This window comes from Belonocnema kinseyi, chromosome 9 (genome assembly GCF_010883055.1).
Source record: "Belonocnema kinseyi isolate 2016_QV_RU_SX_M_011 chromosome 9, B_treatae_v1, whole genome shotgun sequence".
NCBI classification, from domain to species: Eukaryota; Metazoa; Arthropoda; class Insecta; order Hymenoptera; family Cynipidae; genus Belonocnema; species Belonocnema kinseyi.
Window position 1 is genome coordinate 83,779,854 of NC_046665.1, and position 20,830 is coordinate 83,800,683.

At 27.2% G+C, this 20,830-nt stretch overlaps 1 protein-coding gene across 1 annotated transcript in view; it reads right to left on the bottom strand.

The window, feature by feature from the left end:
* Positions 1-20,830, bottom strand: part of LOC117179297 (mediator of RNA polymerase II transcription subunit 12) — a 72,778-nt gene that overhangs the window by 14,102 nt on the left and 37,846 nt on the right. Inside the window, exons 7-9 of the mRNA XM_033370950.1 lie at positions 12,540-14,239; positions 7,217-7,636; positions 2,365-2,842 (exon numbers count right to left, since the gene is read on the bottom strand). Coding sequence (XP_033226841.1) covers positions 2,365-2,842; positions 7,217-7,636; positions 12,540-14,239 — 2,598 coding nt within the window. The remainder of the gene's footprint in view (positions 1-2,364; positions 2,843-7,216; positions 7,637-12,539; positions 14,240-20,830) is intronic.

The following is a 20,830-nucleotide window of genomic DNA, read 5'->3' on the forward strand; positions in this document are numbered from 1 at the left end:
TTTTTAAAATTGAAGTTTAAAAGTTTTTATTTCAAAAATGTTAAATATAGTTTAAACATCTTTGAAAAGCTTCAAAATTTTATTTCAGAATCTTGAAAAATCTCTTATATTATTCCTATATTTTGTTAGAACATCCTGCGAACTAAAAAAAATTTCCTTAGATTCTTCCAGATTCTTTTTTGAAAATTTTGGAAATCTTTTTAAATATTATCTTAAAGTTTTTGAATTAATTTTGAATCCTTTCTAAACTTCTAAATACCTTTTGAAATTACTCAAATATTTTCTAAAAATAGTAAATGTTAAATTGTTATTTATACGTCGAAATTTAAACAAATAATTTAAAAATTAATTTTTTTTTAAGAACAATTCAAATTGTAACATTGAAAGTTTAAAAGCTTTTCCAAATTTTAACGATTCAAGGCCTTCTATGTCAAACCATTCAGTCTAATATTTTTTACTTTTAAATATCTGGTTTCAATTTACTCGTCTTAAATAAACAGTCAAATATTATTAAATATTAAATAATTATTCTTTGTCTTTATTAATTTTTTTTTAATTATATGGGTTAAAAATGGAATATTTTAGGTAGTTGAAAATCGTTTATAAAGTTTCCATTGGATATTTACATTCTTGTAATAACTAAGAAGACTTTCAAATTGAAACAGTTTAATTTTTAACGTTAAAATCGGAAAATTCTTTAATTTTGAATGGATTTAGAAGCGTTTTGTCGAATCAATTATTCACTGTTTAATATTTAAAGTACTAATCCATTTAAAACATGTTTTATTTATTTATATTTACAGTTGATAAAATAAAAAAGTTTCTTTTACAAAAAATTCAACTTCCAACGCTTTTACTTTTTACTCTTTTAAGTCTTCAAGACTGCATTTTAAAATCCTTTAAATAAAAATGCACGCTTCAAAATAAAAATCTAAAATGGAAAATTTGTTAAGTAAAAGATACTCGAATTACGCATTGTGAACTGAATGATATCACAATTGAGAAAGTTATGTATTTTCCGATTTGCTAATAGATTTTTTTCTAAAACGCTATGCGTATTTGATTTTATGCTTTGTTTTTCAAAAAACCCGATTTTTTTTAAACCTCTATAACTTTCGAACTAATTGAGATAATTATTATTTTCTTTTTAATTCTAATAACATTTATTGTCTTTTTTCAAAATCCACTAGAAAATAAAAAAAAATATGAAATAATAAAATGGGAGCGGTTTTTCTGAAAAAATTACAAATCCATTTTCTCAAAAAACCCACCTTTAAATTTTTTTCTCAATTTTTTTTGAACTTGTCATTTGAGAACGAAGATATATGATAAATACGAAAAAATGTTAAGATAAAAGTCTGCACGTATAAAATAGTTCTATAAAAAACGCCTTTTGTTCTTTTGCGATATTTTTCATAGTTTACAAAAAAATTCAAAAACTACATTTTTAGGGGATAAAAAATAGTAGAGACAAAAAAAAAATTTAGAAAAATAAAAAAAAGGTGGGGCTGTTAAGAAAATCTTTTTTATTATTTTCTTCAAATTTTGAAAACATGAAAAAAGTATAATTTCGAGAAAACTCCACCTTTTTTATTTTTCTAAATATTTTATTTTTAAGTTTCTATTTATAAAAGGAAGGCATCTTAGCAGAATCATGAGGGCTAAACCATTTTTTAAGCCGGGAGAATTTTTTTCCTCCTAAAAATTTAGTTTCGAAGAAAAAGTAGAAAATTCGTTTGCAACAAAAAGGAATTCTCTTGGCTACAAAAGTTATTTAGAAAGCATGAAATTTACAAGATATTTTCATTCTCAAAGTATAAGTGAAAAAAAAATTGACAACAAAATTAAAGGTGAGTTTTTTGAGAAAATATATTTGTTCCGAAAAACCGCAGTATCGTCTACTTTCTCCAAAAAAACAAGATATTATACAAAAATTAACAACATATTTAACAACACATATGCCTAATTTGAAATGTATTCGGTCGACAGATTTTTCTTCGAAAGATTTGTAAAGTTCCCAGTCCAAAAATAAATTCACTGTCATTTCCCGGTCACAAAAAATTCCCGGCTTCTTGGTCCAGCAACCATTCCCTGGTCCTTGCTTTAAAGACAAGTTTTCCAAGGTCTTAGTTCTCGCGCCAAAGCCTGATAAAATCAAGGAGCAGTGTCGTGAATTATAATTTCTCGAAATTTCTCTCCGTGTAGGAATAATATGTATATTTTTTTTTTCATTTTGAAAAAGAAAATTAAAAACTATCGATAGATGTGAAAAACTAAAAAAAAAATGTTTTTGCTATTAGGAATTGATCGCATAACACTGGTTTGTTTTAATTATATTTTTTTCAAAGGGTGAATATAGCATACCTTGCTGCATTCCTGCATACATTCCCTGCTGTTGCGGCTGCGGTTGTGGCTGCTGCTGCTGAGGATTGAAAATCGCCTGTTGAGGATTCATAGTCGCAGCACTGTGCTGCGCCCTGAACTGTTGTCTTATCTGCCGCTGCATTCCCTGGAAGCCTGCGGGACCACCAACAAGAGGTGCACTCGGCTGCTGTTGCGATCCCATGAATTGAGACGGGGGTACTCGCAGCCTGAGCATATTTGACAAGGCCTGCTTCGACTGATTGTTCATTCCGGGCCTCTCGTAGCGAGGACCACCAACGGCAGACGGAGGTAACTGTTGACCATAGCCATATGGTTGAGGAGTGGGATGACCTTGCTGATTAGGATACCACTGTTGCTGAGGTTGGGGCGGCTGACCCGGGAACATTCCCTGCTGCTGAGATACCTGAGGTTGCTGATTGCCATAAGGCATCTGCGGCATCTGGGACTGACCTTGGGGCTAGAAATTGCACGAAAATAACGCTATTGAGATTTCACGACCTTAGAAGCAGAAGATTTTCTCTCTGTTTTTTATTTAAAAATTTTTGTTTTAACTAAAATATAAAAGAATGGGAAGAGAATAAGAAGGTGATTTTAAAATAGGGTGATTTTTCACGAAAGAGGGAATAAAATGAACGTAGATACCTTATTGAATCCAATATAAAACGATTTAAATTCCCGTGATTTCAAGTCAAAATATATTACATTGTGAACAAAATAGTTTAATTTTTAACCAAAAATATTTTCTACAAAAAGAGATGAATATTTAACACGATACAACGAATTTTCAATAGAAGAGTTAAGTTTTTAATCTAAAAAGCAGAATTTTTTAGAAAATATTTGACACCTCAATCCGAAAATATGATTTTTTCCACAAAAAAATTAATTTTCAATCAAGAAAGATGAATTTTGCACAACAAATATGCATTTTTAACCAAAAAGATGCATTTACAATCGAACAGTTAAACTTTTAAGCAAAAGAGAAAATTTTTCAAAAAATAGTCGAATTTTTAACCAAATGGTTGAATTTTCAACCAAATTGCTCGAATTTTGAATAAAAAAGATTAAACTTGAACCAAAAACAGCTAAATTTCAATCAAATAGTTAAATTTTTATGTCAAAAAGAGAAATTTATTTAACACAGTTAAATTTTCAACAAAAATGTTAATTATTATACAAGAAAGATGAGTTTTCAGCCAAAGAAGATGGCGTTAACAAAACAATGAAGTTTTGAAAAAAGTGATTTTTTTAAAAATAATTTTTAACAAAGAAGTTCAACTTCCAATCAAGTATTTGTCTCTCAAACCAAATAATATGATTTTTTAACCAAGTAGTTAAATTTTCAACCAAAATGATTTTTAAATTATAAAACAAGAGATGATTAACTTTCTAAAAAAGAGACGAAAGTTTAAAAAAGTTGAAGAATTTTCATCCAAACAGTTGGATTTTTTTTACCAAAAAATATGAAATTTTTACCGGAAGAGATGAAATTAAAAAAAAAACACTAAACTCTAACCCGACATGATTTTTCAATAAAACCAATTTTCTTTTCAACAAAATAGTTTCATTATCTACCATATTGTTGAACTTTCAACAGAAAGCTAATTAAGAAAACAATACAATTTTCAACTAAAATTATGAATATTCAATCAAAAAACCCGTTTTTTTCAACACATTTGAATTTTCAACCACGTATTCCAATTTTAAACAACAAGAAAAAAGGATTTTTCAACCAGATAATATTTTTTAGTTAAGCAAAGAATTTCAACCAAATCAAAAAGATGAAAAAAAAAGAGTTTAACTTTCAACAAAGTGGTTTTATTTTTCATCAAGAATGTGATGAATATTTACCTGGAATGTTCGAATTTTCAACCAAAAATATAAAATTTCAAACAAGGAAGATTAATGATCAAACAACAAGATTAATTTTCAAGCAAGGAGATTAATTTTCTACGAAAAAAATACAAACTTTCACCAAAGTACATGAACTTTCAACGAAGTATTTAAATTTTTCAACTAAAAAAGACAAATATTTAAACAAATAGTTGAATTTTGAACTAAAGAAGATAAATTTTCAATCAAAAATAAAATAGTTAAAGTTGCAGTTAAAAAAAATTAATTTTCAACAAAAATGATTAATTTTCAAATAAATGATGAATCTTTAACTTGAATTTTAAACCAAAAAGATGAATCTTCAACTGAAATAATTTAATTTTCAACTGAAATTATGAATCATTAATTGGAATAGGTTAATTTTTTATCAAAGAGTTTAACTTTCAATCAAGTAATTAAATTTTCATTGTAAAAAATATGAATTCGGAATAAAAAGATATAGTAGTTCATATTTCATCTTAAGAAACTTTATTTGATTAAAAAACAGTTGAATTTTCAACTAAGAAAGATATTTCAAACAAAACTAAGAAAATTAATTTTCTACCCAAAAGAATGAATTTTCAACAAATTAAATGAAATTTCAGCAATAAAATAATTAAATACAGTAAAATAAAGCTACTTTTTGTAAATAATGAAAAAATACCTTCTCTGATGAGAATGTTATAATTGTTATTTAATTTTATATTGCAATGAAACAAAAAAATTAAGCACTCTCTCAAAAAAAATCGCGTGCCCAGCGATTCATAAGAATGAAATTCAAAGTCTTTTTCAGCGTTTCCAGGTCAAGAATTAAAGTGTTTCCAGGTCAAGAATTAAAGTTTTTCTAGGTCTCCTTTTTTCACATCAAATAATGAGATATTCATTCGGTAAAGGTGTAAAAAATGAGCCACTTCATTTAAAATCTTTGTGAATTCGTTAAAATTTCTGTGAAATCTTTTGGAATTTGTTAAAATTTTTGTAAAATATTCTATATCTTCCAAGTCCTAGAAATCATTGCGAAATTTTTTAAAATCTTTTTAAAATTTTAAGAAATCTTAAATTTGTCGAAACCTTTTGAAATAGTTTATCAACTTTGAAATATCTGAAATCGTTTAAAATCTTTTAAATGTTTTGAAATTTGGTGTACTGTGGTCTTTTCGAAATCTTTGGAATTCTTGTACTCTCTTGAAATCTTTATGAAATTTGTATGAAATCTTTTGCGATTATTTGAAATTATTGGAGGATTTTTAATCTGTGCAAAATTTTTTGTAATCATAAAAATCCAGTTTTACCCTTACTGAAATCTTTGAAATGTTTTGAAAGTTTAAAAACATTTCGAAATCTTTGAGACAGTTTTGTGGTATTCTTGAAATCTTTATCAAATCTTTGGAAATATTTTTTTAATTGTTCTTAAATTTATGTTTGTGAATTTTTTTTTACTCGTTGAAATCATTGAATCATTTAAAATCTTAGTGAAATATTTTTCAAATCTTCAAAATTTTTTAATTTCTTTGAAATCTGATGTACTGTAACCTTTTTCAAATCTTTAAAAACCTTAAATTACATCTTTTGAATGTTGTAATAGCCTTATGAAATTAGTATGAAATATTTGAAATCTGGTGTACATGCTTTTTTTAAATATTTGAAATCTGTGAAATCTTGGCAAAATATTCTAAATCATTTTAAATATTTGAAAATCATTGAAATATTTTGAAACCTTTTGATATCTTTAGTAATGTTTTGTAATCTGGTGTACACTCAAAAACTGATTCTGAAACTGAATTACCATTACAATTTTTATAATTGGTGGCTTGAATATCACAGACAAAATTTAGGCATTAATATTCTAACATTGGGAATGGCAGTCTACCATTTCGCCACATGGTGCCAAAAAATGGAACTAGAAAGAGTAGGTGGAATTTTAAACCTATATTTACATTTTTGCATAAAAGTGTTTTCACTATTGTTTTGTGAAGTATAAAACAATAATTGAATACTAAAAACAAATCCTCATAAAAAACAAATAGTTTTAGATAGAGTTTCCATCTTATACAGTAAAAAAACACATTAATAAAAAATATATTAAAAAAAAAATACAATTATTTCATTATTTCATGTGAGTTTCAATGCATTTTAAGCTTAAATAAACTTTAATTAATGTATGTAGCGACAAATTTGATCTATATTATGCCAAGAATACGAACAATAGAAGACTGGAATTTAAACACGAATTCTAACCTAACTTCTGGATCAGATTTTTAAATAGTAAATATTTCATGTATAAATTAATAAAAATTTACTTTGAGTTCATTTTTGCTTCAAAATAAATACATTTAAGTTTATAATATTTTGAAAATCACAATAAAGAGAACAATAATTGTTTTTATGCCAAAGTTAATGTACAACTTTAAAATTGTACCCAATCTTTCTAGTTCCAGTTTTTGGCACCAGGTGGCGAAATGGTAGACCACCATTCCCAATAGCGGAGAAGAAATTAAAATCTTATAGAACTATTCACAATATTAAAGTCAATTTATTTCAATCTATAAAATAATTGCGAAAATCTACAAAAAATGCTTAGAAATCTCTTTATTCTGTAATGACTAAAAGATAAATAATATCTTGATGGATAAAAAACTTTTCAGTAGCAACATTTCTTCTAAACGAGATGTTACTTTCATAATAGACTAAAATATATAAATTACTTTTCACATTTCAATAAAACAACGGTTACAACAGAAAAGAAAAAAATTAATTCAAGGTCCTAGTGAAAAATTCAAGGAGAATTCCAGGATTTCAGGGTCACTGGACACCCTGTCTAAAACCCTGATATTGTTTAACTTGTGTTGAAATTAAATTCAAATCTTCTGTGAAACCTTGGTCAAATGTTCTAAATCCTTTTAAATATTTTAAAATCATTGAAATACTTTGACTAATAGATCTTTGTTTGACTAATACACACCTGCAACTGCTGAGGTAGAGGTGCGGTGGGTGTGTTTGCACCCTTGACCCTTCTTCTCTTGGCTTTCATTGCCTTCCCTTTGCCAACTCCACCTGTGACTGCACCAATGATGCCATTAGTACTGCCAATTCGCCCTGGCGAGTCGACACTCGTGGGCGTATCAGCTTTACCGGGTTCGGATTCCTTCTTGTCTGGCTCGAGATCTTCCGGAGGAAGAGGCGGCGGTTCAAGGTAATAACTTGTTTGTCTTATTTGACTGTGCGTATGATACCGGAGAAGCTTGTGAGCCGTTTCGTAAGTCAGCGGTTTCCTTTCTATTCTCACAGCTCTGAACCAGGACCACGAAAGCGGCGCTGGATTCTTATGACCTTCCAGCAATTCCCACGGAGAGACCTTCTGTGAGTCACATACTTGCAGACCCTAGAAAACATCAACGAAACTTGAGTAAAGACGAATATATTGATGAATATCTTGTCAGGGATCACGGCTGTTCAGTAGTTCGATATTAGATTTAAAAAAAGGAGATTAAAAAGGGATTTAATTTATTACTAAAAAGTGAATATTGAACTAAAGTGACCTCTAACAGTAGCGCCTCTTCTCTAACCAATTTTCTAGTCAATTTTGTGTTGAAATTAAGTTTTTTTTCTAGTTTAAAAAAATTTGTTGAACACTAGCATTTTCTAATGATAAAAATACATCCAGGGTTGCTAGAAACCCCCGATTTCGAAATTAACTAATTTTCCCTGGCCACTATAAATTTGGCTTTCAGCTATAAAACAACCACCAGATAAATTTTAAGCAAAAGAAAATCAATCTTGAACCAAAAAGAAACGAATTTTCAACAAATTTTTCAATTTTCTGCCAAAGGGATGAATTTTCAACAAAATACATGAATTTTTAACCAAACAGTTAACTTTAAAGTCAAAAGGATACATTTTCCATCAAAAATGGGATAATTTTCAATTGAAAGTTAATTTAAAAAAAAAAAAGTAATTTTCAGTTAATAGTTACATTCTCAAAAAAAAAATTAATTTTCAAACCAAATGAGTAATATTCAACGAGAGTTGAATTTTCAACCAAGAAAGATTTCACAGCTAATGAAACAAAAAAATCTAAATGTTTAATTTTTAAGCCAAAAATATAAAATTTTATAAAATTTGTACAAAACAGTTCAGTTTACGACCTCAAAATATGAATTAAAAAAACGTTAATTTTCAACAAAATTGTTGAATTTTGAAATCAGAAATAAAATCATCTACCAAAAAAGTTGAATTTTCGATTCAAAGTATATGAATTTTCAATTTAAAAAGATACAATTTCAAATGAAAATGTAAAAATTACATTTTTAGTTAAAATATTTAATTTTCCACACAAAAAAAAACGAATTTTCAACAGAATAGTTACATTTTTAACCAAAGAAATAAATTTTTAACGAAAATTAAAATTTTTCAACCAGAAAAAAAGAAGTCTGAACATAAAAAAAGTATTTAACAAAATATTTAAATTTTCTACCAGAAGGATGAATTTTCAACGAAGAAGATTAATTTTCTACTAAATATACGAATTTTCAATCCAACAGTTGAATTTTCAACAAAAAATGATCAATTTTCAACAAAAAAAGAGTTTTCTCAAACTGGATCAATCCTCAATAAAAACAGACTAATGCTCAAATTATGAGAATTTAACAAAAAAGTTTACTTTCAACGAAATTATGGAATTTTAAAATTAAAAAAAAATGAATTATCTACCTAAAAAGTTGAATTTTCAATCAAAATAAATTAATTTTTCACTACAAAAGATAAATTTCCAAGTTAAAATAAAGAAGTTACATTTCCGATTAAAAAATTTAATTTTACACACAAATAAATTAACACGATAGTTACATTTTTAACCTAAAAAATAATTTTGTAATTAAAATAATGAGTTTTCAACCAAAAAAATCATTTTTGAACCAAATAAATTAATTTTTAACCAAAAAGAACAATTCTTAAAAAAAAAACAATATTTTCAAAAAAATATATGAATTTTCAAATACAAAATAAAACAGTCAAATTTTAATCTACAAAATAGTTAACTTATTAGTAAGAAAAAAATTATTTCCATCAAATAAAATGAATTTTTAACACAAGTTACATCTTTAACCTAAAAAATAAGTTTTTAATTAAAATAATCAATTTCCAAACAAAAAAAATCAATTGCAAATCAAGTAATTGAATTTTGAACCAAAAAGATAAATTAATTACAAAAATATCAAGAAAATAAATGAATTAAAAGAAAATCTTTCAACTACAAAATAAAACAGTCAAATTTTAATCTACAAAATAGTTGCATTTATAGCTTAATAAAATAATTATGATTACAAATATTTTTAAATAGTTAAATTTACAACAAAATATTTGAATCCTCAGTCAAAAAAGGCTTAATTTTCTAACAAAAAATCTAAATTTAATTAAAAAAATTCTACGATTAGAAATGAATTTTCAAACCAAAAATTCTAATTATCAAGAAAAGAGTTGAATTTAAAAATTCCATGTACGGTTGACTGTTGATTCTTTTAAATTTAAAAACTAAACTATTTGGTTGAAAATTAATAGGTTTCAGTTCAGATTCAGCATTTTAGTTGAAAATGTATCTCTTTATTTGATGATGCAACTATTTTATTAAGAATTCATCTTGTTTGGTTGAAAATTAAACTATTGGGATAAAAAATTTAACTATTGGTTTAAAAATTAATTTTTTTATTAAAAATATAATTATATAATTTATGGTTTAAAACATACATTTTTCGTTGAGAATTGATCTTTTTTAGCTGAAATATCGACTATTAAATTTTCCGTTGAAAATCCAACTTCTTTGTTAAACAATTCAACAACCTGGTTAAAAATTAAACAAATTGTTTAAAAATTCATTTCCTTGGTTTAATATTCATAACTTAGTTGAAAATTCATCTTTTTGGTTGAAGATTGAACGAATTGGTGAAAAAAATTCAATTAGTCGAAAATGCAATATTTTTACTTAAAATATTAGGAATTTAAAACATTCCAATTTAAATTCAATATTAATAACGACATTAGTTTTATTTCAAAGAACTTATTCAGGGTGCGCTTTAATCAACGAAATAAATACCCGGTCATTTCCCCATTTTTTCTCGGTTTAAAAACATTTTTCACGGTCAATGAAATTAAAAAAGTAGAATACTAAAGCTACAACATTTTCAATTGGAGGAAATAAAAACTGAGCTTCAAATGAAAGCACTCAAAGTGGAACTGTTAAATTTTTTATTTGAATTTTGAAAATTGAAATTTAAAAGTTTTTAATCATTTACGCGTATAAAATTAAAGGTACTAACATTTTTTAATATAAAAAAATATAAACCCACTTTATCATTTTCAATTCTCTAAATTAAAAAATCAATTAATGAACTTTATATCTTAAAATTATGTAATTTTAAGGAATTTCAAGCAAGAAACATCACATATTTAAAAATTGGAAAAATTTCAATTATTTTCTTTTTAAATAGTTTAAACATCCTTGGAAAGCTTCAAAATTTTGAGAAATCTAGAAGTTGATTTAAATTTAAAATTATTTTGGAATTTTTTTCAAAACTTCTAAATATCTGTCAAAATTAACTGATTTTTTTCTACAATTTTCAGAAAATCCTGCAAATTTTGGAACATTTCTTCACAAATTTGGATGTATAACTAACAATTGAACATGTATTATTTGTAGGCGAAATTTGTGTAACTTTAAGAGATATGTAGAAGTTTTGAAAAAATTCAAATTTAATATAAAACTTGAAATGTGATAGTCTAATATAATACAAAATGTAGATTTTCGGAAATTTTAAACAAAAAAATTAGATTATTTTCAAGAATTGTGAAAGACTTCAAAAGAATAAAAACATTATATTAAGATTCATAGGAAAATTAAAGATAATTTTTCATTTTGAAAAATTATTTTAAGAGAATATTTAAAAAGTTTTTGAAAGATTTGAAAAAAATTTTCAAAAAAGATTCTAGAAGATTTTAAGAAAACTTTCTAAAATTTGCATGATAATTTTTCATCTTGTTAAAACACCTAAATATATCTTGAAATTACTCAAATTTTGTCTACAAATGTTCATTTGTAAATTATACATCAAAATTTTAAATTTTCACTTACAAATTAAGCATTTTTCAAATACAACAATTAAAATTGTAGCGATCAAAGTTTAAAGGCTCTTTGAAATGTTAACGATTCTAGGCTTTCTATGTCAAACAATTCAGTTAAAGATTCTTTACATTTAAATATTTGGTTTCAATTTATTTGTCTTGAATAAAAATTAAAATATTGCTGAATATTCAATAATTAATCTTTTTTTAATTAAAAATTTGAAATTGAATGGGTTAAAAATGGAATATTTTAGCCTGAAACGATATTTTAAATGTAACAAAATCCTTTATTTAAGAATATATTATTATGAAGTTATTTTTAACTTGAAAATATTTTACAAACCTTCAGTCACACCTTCACATTTGTTTAATGACTAAGACTTTCAAATTGAAACTGTTTTAAGTATTAACGTTCAAATCTGAAAATTCTTAAATTTTGAACTGATTTAAAATCTTTTTGTCAAATCGTTTTTGTTCACTTTTTATGACTTAAAGTACAGATAAATTAAAAAATATGTATTTATTTATTAATTAAATAAAAATGTTTTTTATCAAAAATTTTCAACATCACAGGCTTTTATTTTTTATTTGTTCAAAACTTAAAGAAAGCAATTAAAAATTATTTAAATTAAAAATGTAAGCTTAAAAATAAAATTTTGCATGGAAAATTTTCAAAGTAAAGAAATTTTGAATTATGTATTTACATAAATAAATAAATTTTAAAATTATTATTGTAAGCTAAATAATAGCATAATTGGAAACCATAAAAATTCAACTAATTATTTAAAAACTGTTGAAATCGATCGTGGACAGATTTTTCTTTTACCAATTTGTAAAATTCCCAGTCAAAAAAAAAAAATTCACTGTCATTTCCCGGTTTTTCCCGGTCCAGCGGCCACCCTGTTATTCTCAGTTTTCGTGAAAAATCTCCTATAAAAAAGAATCTCTTCAAGAGCTTTTTCATTTTCTAATATCTTGGATTTATGTTTACGATTTAAAAAAAATTTATCAAAATCGTGTAGAAAAAAGAAAAAGGGAATAATTGCGCGAAAAATTACGATTTTAGGGAGCGTAGCCCGATCTTTTCAATTTTAAGGGGAAAATGGGTTAAAAAGGGGAACATTTTATGATCCCTGTATTTTAAAATCAAGTTATAAAAATGAATGTCTGACCTGCTTCTTATCGATGCTGTCAAAGCCGGTAATTTTATTCCCCTTCGTGTCCGTCAAGCAGCCGATCGGCTCGCAAGCAATTACCTCCATCGTCTGTTTCGACAAAGGCAGGAGCTGTCTCACATAGCGAATACTCGGCGAGTTTCTCTCCCCCAACTCCTTCTTCAGCTTCTTCATCAAATTCTGGTAATGCTTCTTATTCTCATCCTTTTCCGTCTGCGAATCGGACACGAGGGTGGAATGAATCAGAGTCGCAAGCATGTCAATCACCGTCGTGAACAACTCCGAATTATTATTCATATCTATAACTCCATAACTAACTAGCTGGACAAGTAAAATTGCCCAGTCCGTCGTCACATTTGTATTCTTCTGTATCGTGTCAAAAACACCACCCACTAAGCTGAACCTGAGCTGCAGAGCATCTTGCAAAACTTCCCTCGTCTTGGGATCCTCAGCGCCACTATTCTTCTCCTCTTTACTGGTACTTAAAAACTGGGACAGCTGCGAGTGCAGCGACGTCAAGAGCCCTTCCCTCTGATCATCCTGACCTTTGAGGCACGTGAGGACAAGCGAGAGAAACGGCTGATGATTAAATAGCGAAGGCGACTTGGATCTTCCCCTCTCTCTACTCGCACTTTTCGACCAGTTGCCAGACTCCAAAACCTGGCCTGCCACTTTTAAAACTCGGCCTTGAACCGCACTAGGCAACTTGGAAACTAAGGGCGCGACCAGCCAGATGGATCCCGATTTCTTATCTGATTTGCCCGAAACGTTGTTGAGCTGGAAGACATCAATCGCCGCTTTCGCTACCGTATCGAGCCACTGTGACAAGTCATTCGAATTTGGTGGGAACTGTTTGTACATAAGCTGAAGATCTAGCCAAGACATCCTCAAACTCCACTGTTCTAAATTCTCTAATATATTTGTGATGTGTGTCTTCTGGTCAAGGAAGGCGTCGGAGGAAGTTTGTGGATAGCAGATCATGTGCAGGAGTCTCTGGGCTTGGCGAGGCGTCAATACATCATCAAGAAGCATCTCAGAGTCGCAGAGTTCCTCAGGGTTCTGCAGGCACCTTTCCAACACCCACTCTTGACTACAGATCTGTCGGAGAACGTGCTGCGCAAAATCCGAGAGGCCTTTGACACTCTCTGCGGTCATACCCGCGCTACTGCTCGAGGAAGACATCGCCAGATCGAGGCCAAGGTCGTCACCGCCACCGAGAATATCGCTCGTCCCGAGAATATGACTAATGGAGAGTTCACCCGGGCCGCTCCCACTGACACCTACACTCCCGGGACCTCCAGCCTTGCCAGAATGAGTCAGGGGGATGTCGGGTTTCTTTGGGGGTTGCTTTCCTGCTGTAGCATCACCAACGACCAAAATAGCCTTGAGTACTGCCAAAATAGGAGCTACTTTAATATTGTTGTGCGCAGCAGCCAGCAAATGTCGATCACAGCTTAATTTTATGTTGTAACCTCGCGGATTTCCACTCGGAAGAGGATGTGGACTTGTGCTGACCGAGTATAAAGCTGGTTGAGGACACTCGCTCGTTTTGAACAGCCTCAGGAGTAAGTGGCACGTTAATCGAGCTCCTGCCTCTGCTTCGGTGTCTGCGTCGCCCCGACCTTCGTTGCAGGTCTTCACCAGAGATGGCAGGGCCACATGCACCAGGAAGTCTTCAAGAGAGAAGCAGTGCCTCGCTGGAAAATTTAATTGGAATCATATGTATCGTCAATTCATGTCACGAGTGTCTCAGGGACCGTCCATAAAACTACATTGCCAATTTTGGGTTACTTTTAGCGCCCCAACCGCATTCGATGACCTTAATTTTTGCCCCCTCCACCCATCTAAAACCCTCCCTCGCCAGGATATTTATTCTGCGTTTATTAAAGTCGAAATGACCGAATCCATTTCAAAGCAGGCAGGTTCTACGCTGAAAGGGTCAGCGGTCTAAGCCTGTCAACTAACATTTCAAAAATCTTACACGGTTTTTTCCCGGTTCGCAAACATTTTTCACGGTCAATGAAATTTAAAAAATCAAACACTGAATATAATTGTTCCATTCGAAGTAATAAGAACTGAACTGCAAATGAAAGTACTCATAGTGAAACTCTTAAATTTTAAACTTCGAAAATTAAAGTTTAAAATTTGTTTCATTCAACAATTTTTTATTCAAATGCTCAATAATTTGCACGTATAATATGTAAGCTAATAACATTTTTAAACTGCACAATTTTAAATTAAATGTAGTAAACTGCCAAATTTTTAACTTTCATCAATTGTAGAGTTCAAAGAATCAGTTCCAAAAATATAAATCCACGTTATAATGGTAAATGCTCTGAATTGAAGAATCAATCACTGAATTTAAAAATATTCAAAATTATACCATTTTAAGCAATTTTAAATTCTAATTCCAGCTCAGAATTGGTTAAAAATTGAAAATTCCCTATTTGAATGAGGAATTTTAATTCTTTTAAAAAAATTTCCTGTTTAAATCCAGAATTTTAATTCTTTTCGAAAATTGTCCATTTCAACTAATTGTAAGAAGTAAACTTTTTGGAAAAATTCCGTTCCAATTCATAATTTACTTTTTTCGAAAATACCTCGTTTTAACACTGAACAATAATTTTGTTGAAAAAATTCAATTTTCCATTGAGAATTGTTATTCTCCTGGATAAATTTCAGTTCCAACTCAGAATTGGTTAAAAATGAAAAAATCCCTTTTCCAGCTCGGAATTTATTTAAATTTTAACACTTCCTATTCCAAGAAGAATTATAATTCTTTTGAATAAATACCAGTTTCAATTCAGAATTGGTTAAAATTTGAAAATTCTCTGCTTCAACTCAGAATTATAATTTTTGGGAAAATTTTCTGTTCCACTTCAAAATTTTCTTCCTTTTCGAAAATTTTCAGTGCTAGCTCGGAATTTCTTAAAATTTGAAATTCCCGGTTATTATTCTGAATAAATTCTTGTCCCAGCTATAAATTTGTAAAAGATTGAAAAATCTCTGTTTAAATTATGTTAAATTATTTTTATTTTAAACAGTTTAAAAATCCTTAAAATGCTTCGAAATTCTATTTCAAGATCTTGAAAAATCTACATGTTCTTTCGAATTTTTTTTAATTAAAAAATATTATTAAAAGTTTTTCACAACTTCTAAATATCTTTTTAAATTATTCGAATTTCAAATAATTAAAAAAAAAAAATCATTTTTAATTTTCCTAGCAATCTTAAAAAAAGTTATTATTAAAAAGCTTCTAAATTTCATGTTCGAAATCTGCCAAAATCTATATTTAGTTTCAAATTTGGCCGTGGAATATTTGCACCGAAATTTTGGTAAGAATATCCGGGCTTTATCGGTACACGTAGTCACTTCGGTTAAATTATTTGAAATCATTTCAAATTTTTAATTAATTTTGAATTTTTTCAAAATTTTAAAATATTTCTTCAACTTACTCGATTTTTCCAATAATAATAGGTGTTTAATTGTTATTTATACATCAAAATTTAAGAAGTTGACTTACAAATTAATTTTTTTTTTAAATAGAACATTTTTTCGTATCTGCTTTTAACTCTAAAAATCCGCCATTAACTATATTATAAACTGCTCTTCTGTGCGAAGTTTCAAAATCAAGATACACTTACCGTTCGACATTTAAATTTATTCTTTAAGTTTTGCCTATTATTGTTCATTTATAAATAAAATTTGAAAATCAAGCGGAAGATCTAGAAACATATGTGCAATTTCTGTAAAAAGGGGCAAACACAACCTTTATTTTTTTTAAATATATATATTTTGAATTTTCTTTGTGCAAAAAATATATTCTAGAAGTTTAATGCAGGCTAAACCATTTTTGTCGCGAAGAGTTTTTTTTCTTCATAAATATTTCATTTTTCATTTTTCATGGAAAATCGATTTTATGAAAGAAAATTTTCCTGCCCAAAAGTTTTTAGCCGGCATAAAACTCACAAGATATTTTCCTTATGACAGTGAAAATTCAACAAAAAATTAACAAAAAATAAAAGTTTAGATTTTTTGAGAAAATCAACTTTTAATATTTTCAGAATAACTCAATTGGGTCAAGAGTTATATATTTCAAAGGCAAAATTTGATTTTTTTAACAAAGGAAAAAATTCAAATACGCAAAACTTCCTAAAAATTTTTTCTTCAAAAATCTTAAAAATACGTATAGCCCAATTTCCTCTAAAAAAGCAACATATTTTGTCAACAAGAGATTCTGCGACTTCAAGTGTAGAATCCAGCTTGATTTAAAATGGATTCGGTCAAATATATTACGTTTTAAACCAAATAGTTACAATTTTAAAGTAAAAAAACGAATTTTTTCAAAAACATTAAAATTTTTATTAACAAACAAATTTCATTTTAACAAAGAAAGATGATTTTTCTAAAATAAAAGAAGAAATTTCAATAAAAATTCAACAAAACAGTTGACTTTTCGAATCAGAAGAGATGAATTTCATAAAAGAATTGAATTTTCAACAAAAAATTCAATTTCCAACTTTTTAAAACATATTTTATACTAAATAGTTGAATTTTTAACTTATAAAGGATAAATTTGGAACCAAAAATGGAAGTTTAATTTTCAGGTAACAAAATGACTTTTCAACAAAATAACATACAAATTTTCAAGTAAGAAAGATGAATTTTTAAGAATTAAGAATTTTTTTGTTTGAAATCAAAAACAGATCAATTTAACGAAAAAGAAGAAATTTCATCAAAATAGTTGAATCCTCAACAAAAAAAATTAATCTTCAACCAAACAGTTACATTTTTGAAGTAATTTTCTACCAAAAAAGACGAATTATCAACAAAATAAATGAATTTTCAACTAAAAAAGACTCAATTAACCAAATATGGAAGTTTAATTTTCGATTAAAAAATAATAATTTACAACCCAAAATGAAACGATTTTTCAAAATAATATTTAAAAGTTCAACGAAGAATATGATTTTTCAACGACAAAAAAAGAATTTTCAATCACGTAGTTCAACTTTAAATCAAATATTTTAATTTTTTACTAAAAAACATGATATTCGATTTCAAAATATAATAGGAAACTTTAAATCCAAAAATAGTTTAATTTTCGTATTAGGTTCTATTAATTCAGTACGAGATTAAACGAAAACCGAGAAAAAAAGGGGAAGTTGCTTGAAAACAGGTGAGAAAAAAGAGGAACTTTTTAAATTAATATTTCGCAAAATTCGAAATCTTTGTTAAAATTTGTCATCGGGAAACATGATGAACGCTATTAAACTTCGTACTTAAATTAACTTTCTACCAAAAAAGATGAATAAAGTACATGCATTTTCAACCAAAAATTAAAGATAATTTTTCAGTGAGGAAAATTAATTCTCAATAAAAAAAAGAATCTTTGATACAATAGTTAAATTTTCAACCACAGAGACGAATTTTCCAGTAAAATGATGATTCATAATAAAATGGATTTTCAAGAAAAGAGTTCAGCATTAAACCGAACAGTTGAATTTTCAACCGAAAAGATGATTATTCAACCGACAAGATTAATTTTCTATGAAAAAAGATGTATCATCAACAAAATACATCAATTTACAACTAAAAAAATCAAACAAATATGGAATACTTCAATTTTCGAAAAATTAATTTTTAAGCAAACATAAAAGGAAATTTTCAACACAAGAATTTAATGCTCAACGGAAAAGATGACTCTTCAACCAAAGAAAAAAAATACATTTCTAACAAAGTAGTTAATCTTTCAATCAAATATAAAAAATTTTTAGCAAAAAATATGGCTTTGAATTTTAAAATATAATATTAAACTTTACAACCAAACCACTTTGATTTTCTTATTAGGTTCTATTAACTCAGCTCGAATTAAAAAGTAAAAAGAAAAGGGATAAGTTTCTTGAAAACAGGGAAAAAAAGAAGAATTATTTAAAATCATCTTTTGACAAAATTCGCCATCTTTGTTCTTTATTGTCCGGAAACGTACGAAACGTTATGCAGGGTGGCCATTTTAATGATATAAAAAATTCCCGTTTCGCAAATATTTTTTACGGTCAATAATATTAAAAAAATGCGAACACGAAAGTTAAAGATTTTTTCATTTGCAGTAATAAAAACTGAGCTGCAAATAATTTAAAGTAATTTAGACAAGCAAAATTACAAATCGAACGATTAAATTTTTTTAATAAACCGAACACTTCTTAAATGAAAAGATAAATTATTTTCATTTTAAATAGTTTAAAAATCCTTAAAAAGCCTCAAAATTTTAATTCAAAATGTTTTAACATCTACATGTTTTTCATTTATTAAAATCTTAAATTACTTTTGAAATTTTTCAGAACTTCTAAAAATCTTTTAAAATTATTTCAATTCTTTCTAAATTTTTTTTCATCTTGAAAAAGTAAAAATATTTCCTCAGAAACTTCCAGATTCATTTTTTACAATTTTGGAAATCTTTCTAAACATTCTCTTAAAACTAATTATTCAAAATAAAGTCATTTGAAATTTTCCTATGAACCTTAAGAAAACCTTTTTTTTATTCTTTTGAAGCCTTTCACGATTCTGATAAAACTTGTAAATTTTTTGTTCAAAATCTGAAAGAATCTATAATTTATTTAAAATTAGGCCATCCTGGGTTGTTTGCACCGAAATTTCTATATGAAATTTTTCTAGGAATTATAAATCTCCAATACTTATCATAAAAAAAATTCAACAATATTAATTTTTAATTTAATATTTTCAAACAGATAAATTAAAGTTGTAACGTTCAAAGTTTAGTTTTTTGTTTAATTTTGAATATTTGATTCATAATTGCTGACTAACAAAAGAAGAATTTTCAATAAAATTCAAGAATTCTCAGCCAAAAAGTTACATCTTCAACTAAAAAAGATAAACTTTTTAATAGAAAGATTAATTTACTGCCAAAATACGAATTTTTAACTAAATTCAAGAGTTCTAAACCACAAGGTTGAATTTTTAAGAAAGAAAGAAAAATTGTATTTTTTGATTTTTTAAAGAAATTAGTTCAACTATTAAACCTGGCTGTTAAATTTAAAACCAAAAAGATAAATTTTTAAACAAAAAGAATAATCTCAACCAAAAAGTAGAAGTTTCAACGAAAAAAGATGAATTTTTAAACAAAAAGATTAATTTCCTACCGAAAATAATGAATTAAAAAAAGTTCAAGAATTCTCAACCAAAAAGTAGAAGTTTCAACTAAAAAAGATTAATTTACGACCAAAAAAGACGAATTTTAAATAAAATTCAAGAATGATTAACCAAAAAGTTGAATTTTTAAGAAAGAATAATTTTATTTTTTTTGTTTTTAAGAAAGTTGTTCAATTTTAAAACCTAGTTGTTAATTTTTTAACCAAAAAGATGAATATTCAAACAAAACGATTAATTTCCTACCGAAAATAATGAATTAAAAAAATTCAAGAATTCTCAACTAAAAAGTAGAAGTTTCAACTAAAAAAGATAAATTTTTAAAGAAAAAGAATAATTTCCAGCAAAAAAAACAACTAATTTTAATAAAATTCAAGCATTCTCAACCAAAAAGTTGAGTATTCCATTAAAAAAGATAATTTTTTTAACAAAAATATTAATTTACAACAAAAAAAGATTTTTTACTTAATTCAAGAATTCTCAACAAAAATTAAATGTTTGAACGAAAAAAAATGAATTTTCAAACAAAAAGATTAATTTACGACCAAAAAAGACGAAATTTCAATCAAATTCAAGAATTCTCAATCAAAAAGTTGAATATTCAATTAAAAAAGATAAATTTTTAAACAAAAAGATTAATTTACAAAAAAAAAAAAGATTTCTTACTTGAGGGCATCTGACACAGCTAAATACCTATATTACCGACCTTACTTTAGCAGTTCACTGAATGTTTTTTTGAACCTAAGAACTTTTTTTATAAATAAAATATCGAGCTGAAACTTTGGAAAATTTATTCGAGTACAATAAAGTACGGTTAGGTACTGCATTTTGGTAGGAACTTCACTGAAAATTATTTTTTCTTTTTTCTGAATCTCGACATTTTTTGAACGTTCGAACTTTTTTCATACATAAAATATCGGTCTCAAACTTTAAGAAATGCAAGAGCAAAAAGAAAACTACGTTTAAGTACAAATCTTAAAAATAAAAGATGTAAAAAAAAATATTTTAACTATCAATTCCATCGGCATCAGCCGGTAACGTTGTACGGTAACGTATACGAAAATACGAACCCTGGCGGCCACTAGACGAGGCTCTAGAGGGTTCGTATTTTCGTATACAAC